Raw genomic sequence first — 5,356 nt, 5'->3', positions numbered from 1 at the left:
ATCATGGTGGTGGCTCTTGATTCATTTAGCAATGAGGTGAAGCCCTTGGGCCTAGAAGTCTCCTGGACCAAGACCAAGATTTAGGACTGGGGGCCTGTTCAAGGAACCCATTCAGTTGATACATGCTTATGGCAAGGATGCTGAAGTCACAGAGAGCTTTGCATATCTTGGTAGTGTAGTTCCTGTCTCTTGGCTGTCAGACCAAAAAGTTAGTAGATGGATTAGCATGGCATCAGGAGCCATGAACCCAATCAACAAGAGCATTTGGAGACAGCGGTAACCTCTGCATAAGGACCAAGCTACATGTCTTCAAGGTCTTGATACTACCAGTTTTGCTGTATGGAAGTGAAATTTAGATGCTATCTAGTATTATCTTGATGCCTTCTATAACAAGACCCTATGCCGGATCATGGGTACAGTTGGCAGGACCATGTGTCCAACCGACGGCTACACTGTGAGACTTGGCATGGGACCTGTTGCTTGCATAATCCGGGACTGGGCACCTAGCTCGTTTCCCTGTGGATGACCCTGCCAATCAGGTTGTCTCTCTGCGAGACAAAAAAATTAAAGATTTGTTTCTTCTGTTGTAATGGTATAATGATTGCGTCGTATCAAGTGCTGTACATCCTATCATTGTAATTTTAATGCGGTTTGTGACCTCATGTTTTAAGGGTGATGACTTGTAGTTACATTGTTTCTTTCGTTGTGTACATTATACTGTAAGCCGTTTTGTTATAATCTTTATTGCTGTAATATGCATGTTAAGTTTTAGATGTCAATTTAGATGTTTTGAGTTTGATTAATATTATCTTGTAATTATCTCTAATACCTACTGTTTGGTTTCTTCACAGCTATTAAGCTATTAAGATATTAAGCACAGTTGGTTAATTCTGCTTAACAGCTTCTCTAATTGCAATGATCGATGATGACGCAATTGACTATCACAAAGATTTCTGTCAGGAAAAAAATAAGTAAGGTTTGCTCCTCGGTCAATTTTAGATCAGATTTGGAGGGGACCTATTAAAAGGAACAGAAGTATATATGTCTTCTATCAACACAAGTCTGGTGCTCAGAAACTTACATTATTTGATTTTGGTTTTTAAAAAGTAAGTGAACCTGAAAAAAGAAACTTCTGGGCTCGAAAATGAAGAAAAAGCTGGTCCTCAACCTACAGCTTCAGCCTCGCCAGAACTCTCAGATAAACCTGATGAATCAATGTCTATAGCATCTTTACAAGCAACTCTAAGTTAGGGGGAATTCGTCATAGTGAAACAACCAAGCATTTCATTCGTTTTGACATCGGAACGTCTCCAGCAGCTCCTACAACACAGGAACTAGAAGAAATGATACGAAAAGGCCATCTACCACATCCCGAGCAGTTTCCCAATGACATTACTGGCAGAAAATTTCCCACATCTGCATTGAAATTCAAACAACCGAATGGTGAAATAATTTTCAGAAGATGGCATGTGTTCAACCCTGCTAAGAGTGCTTTATTCTGTTTCCCATATAGACTTTTCACCAGTGCAATGGGCCATACAGCATCACAATCAATCTTGGTGTCCGCCAATGGATGGAGCACAGCACAAAAATGGAGAAAGCTTTTCGACAGGCTTCCTGAGCATGAGCACAGTATGGCACACAAAAAATGCTACCTTGCCTGGCGAGAATTATCGAGGCGTTTGGAAGAATCTGGAGTTGACATGCTCCATGATGACAGAATTCTTTCAGAGACTCACAAAGAAGCAGATTCTCGCAAGAATCATTCATGTCCTAGTCTTTCTTGGTGAAAGAGGACTGCCTTTTCGTGGATCTTCACAAAGAATTGGTGATATTCACAATGGGAAATTTTTAGGTCTTATTGAACTCCTTGCTCACTATGATCCAGTTCTATGCGAGCATGTAACAAAAATTCAAGTTTCACAGGAAAAAGGTGAAAGACTGCAAGCTCATTATCTTTCAGCATCATCCCAGAACGAGTTCATTGGTTTGTGCACAGAGTATGTTCGCAGTCGTGTCTTGGATGAAATTGATGATGCAAAATACTACTCAATCATGGTCGATGCAACACTTGATTCAAGCAATGTTGAACAAACCACCTTTCTAATCCGTTATTTGAAGAGGGAGCTTCAAGAATTTTTTGTCCAAAAGCGTTTCTTTACATTCGTTGATTGTTGTAAGAAGACCAGTCTTGAAATAAAGCCATGCAAATTTTGGAAACCTTGAAACAGTCTGGAATTCCACTTGCAGATTGCCGTGGTCAAGGATATGATAATGCTGCAAACATGTCTGGCAAATATAATGGAGCCCCAACAGCACATCCTTGCTGAAAACCCCTTGTGTATGTATTCACCCTGTGCCTGCCATTCACTGAATCTATGTGGAGCAGATTCTGCAGCTAGCTGTAAAGAAGCAGTGACATTTTTTGGTATGGTACAAACAGTGTACAATCTATTTTCCTCCAGTCCCCAACGATGGTCAATTCTTCAAGAAAATATTGGATCCTCACCGCACGGGCCTGTCAAAGGTACAAGATGGACTGACCGTGTTGCAAGTGTGCGACCATTTGCAGCTCAACTACCAGGAATACGCTCAGCTCTGGAGCAACTTCATACACTGAATCTTACCCCTAAGACTGCCACTGAAGTTAATGGCGCCGTAAAATACATTTCCTCTTTTAGTTGCATCCTCATGTCTACGATCTGGTTTAAGATTTTGGTAGCAATTGAACAAAGAAACCAGATAATACAAACAAGGCAAGCCACCATTGATGTAGAGGTCTCCAATCTGAAATCACTTGTGAACGACCTTAAAGATCTGCACAGTAAATGGGACCAGATTTTAAACAAGGCGAAGTTGGTTGCAGAAGGAATTCAAATTGATTGTTTTCTCCCAGCTAAACGCAAGAAGAAAAGGAGACCTTTTTTTGACTAGACACAAGAAGAGTTTTTTTTCCACAAGGTGGTACAGCTGAGGAAGAGGCAGCAATTAAACATGACGTTTTCTATGTCATTCTTGATTCCGTTATTGCTGGCCTCTCAACACGGTATGATGCTACACACAAAATAGATGATTTGTTTGGCTTTCTTTGGGGATATCTCGTCTTAACAGAGCAGCAAATTTCCACAGCCTATGTTACCCTGGCAAAGCAATACAACGATGATATCTTGCAAGATGAACTGATAGAAGAAATGGTACATCTCAAAGCGATCCATGACGTAAACTTTGGAGATGAATCATTAAGCCCATTCAGCCTCTTGAAGAAAATCAGCAAGTTCAAGCTTGCTGAGATATTCCCAAATGTTTGCATTGCCCTGAAGATATTTTGTACATTGCCAGTTACCGTTGCTTCAGCGGAGCGATCTTTCAGCAAACACAAGCTCATCAAAAACTCCTTATGGAGCACACTGAAACAAGACCGATTGAATGACTAGGCTACTCTAGGCATAGAGAGCGACCTTACGCGTAAGGTTGACTTCAGTAATGTAATTAAAGCCTTTGCATAAAAAAGGGTCGCAAAATGAATACATTTTAATTGAACATTTTACATTTTAATTTTTACATTTTAGTGAATACATTTGAAACATTTTGTAACTTCCCAGCGGTTAACATCAAATGTTCCAGCCATTTTTTTTTTGTTTTTGTTATGACAATCCACCGGAAATTACTATAATCTCTTAATCTATTAGATGCCCCGGGGCCCGGCCTAGCTCTCGGCGGCCCTGATGATGATACATATATATATGTGTGTGTGTGTGTGTGTGTGTGTGTGTGTGTGTGTGTGTGTGTGTGTGTGTGTGTGTGTGTGTGTGTGTGTGTGTACAGACACACACACACACACACACACAAACAACCCCCCCCTCTCTCTCTCTCTCTCTCTCTCTCTCTCTCTCTCTCTCTCTCTCTCTCTCTCTCTCTCTCTCTCTCTCTCTCTCTTCTCTCTCCCCTTCCCTCCATTTGTGTGGTCCGCAAGCTCACTTAGTAATGGTGTATTCTCAGGACCTGCCGGCCGTGGTGAGGAAGGTGGCCAAATTCCTGGGGAAGGCGGTGACGGAGGAGGAGGTCGAGAGGCTGGCTGACCACTGCTCCTTCGGCAGCATGAGCAAGAACCCGGCGGCCAACAACGAGACCTTTATGGAGGCGCCGACGGAGGCAGCCAAAGGCATCAAGTTTATGAGGAAGGGAGTGGTAAGGAGGGGGGGCGAAACGCTTGGTCGCGTGCACATTTACTCTGCAAGTATATGTGTGTCTGTTAATCTGCTTATCTATGTCTATCTGTCTATCTATTCATCTTCCAAACTGTCTCTCTGTTTATCATCTATGCATCTACCAATCTGTCTATATATCTTCTATCTACTATCTATTCATATATGTATATATATATATATATATATATATATCATATATATATATATATATATATATATAGTTCATCCAAAACTTTTCATACTTTCTGCATACTTGCTTTCATTAGAGTAAGATCTAAAATACACCAAACGGCCTCACTTACCTTGGCCAATCTTTTATAGTGGACAGAATTCCATCGTGCTTTGTCATCAAGTCCTCCAACAGCGGTGAAATGATAACAGTCTGTTTAGCAACAGACACTGACCCCACACGGGACGTCTGCTGTGGCTTCACACGCACTCAAAACATCTGCCGTTGAGTGTGGAGTTATTTTGCTGTTGGCTTTAGAAGGGAGTGAAAACACACACAACACACACACACACAACACACACACACACATCTAAATATTATATATATATATTTTATATATATATTATTATATATATATATATTTTTATAGATAGATATATATATTTATTTATTGTATATATATTATAATATATATATATATTTTTTTTTTTTTTCAAGGGTATAGGCTCATGTTTGAGCGGGGGTGTCACAGTATGATACTTAATTGTATTTTTATGTTGTGAGGCTCTTGGAGTGATTTACATGATAGGGTCCCCAGTTCCTTTCCACGGAGAGTGTGGGTGTTTACCTTTTTTTTAGGTAATCTTCTCTCTTTTTTATCGGGCTTGGGACCAGCACTGACTTGGGCCGGTTTGCCCACCCAGTGGCTAGGTAGGCAATCGGGTGAAGTTCCTTCCCCAAAGGGAACAACGCGCCGGTCGGTGACTCGAACCTCGACCACAGATTGCCGTCGGGGACAGTCTTGAATCCGATGCTCAACCTGGGGCGGCAGAGGTGGTGTTCACCCGGAGTGCCCACCGAGGCTTAACCCTCAAGTTGCTTTCCGGGTAGGCGTTGGAACATCCGCCCTTTGGGGCCCAGGATGAGCGGTTACCTCTGCTATCGCGGGAATTGAGGCGACTGGGGAGTAAGGGGCTGC

The 5,356-nt window shown here is 41.8% G+C and overlaps 1 protein-coding gene across 1 annotated transcript in view; it reads left to right on the top strand.

Moving 5' to 3' along the window:
- The window catches only part of LOC119573929 (sulfotransferase family cytosolic 1B member 1-like), a 7,889-nt gene extending 3,360 nt beyond the window's left edge, over positions 1-4,529 (top strand). Inside the window, exons 2-3 of the mRNA XM_037921032.1 lie at positions 4,000-4,289; positions 4,475-4,529. Of these exons, the coding sequence (XP_037776960.1) occupies positions 4,000-4,289; positions 4,475-4,529 (345 nt within the window). The remainder of the gene's footprint in view (positions 1-3,999; positions 4,290-4,474) is intronic.
- Positions 4,530-5,356: the final 827 nt, after the last annotated feature.

This window comes from Penaeus monodon, chromosome 6 (genome assembly GCF_015228065.2).
Source record: "Penaeus monodon isolate SGIC_2016 chromosome 6, NSTDA_Pmon_1, whole genome shotgun sequence".
NCBI lineage: Eukaryota > Metazoa > Arthropoda > Malacostraca > Decapoda > Penaeidae > Penaeus > Penaeus monodon.
The sequence above is the reverse complement of the archived record's forward strand: the minus strand, read 5'-3'. Positions and strand labels throughout refer to the sequence as shown.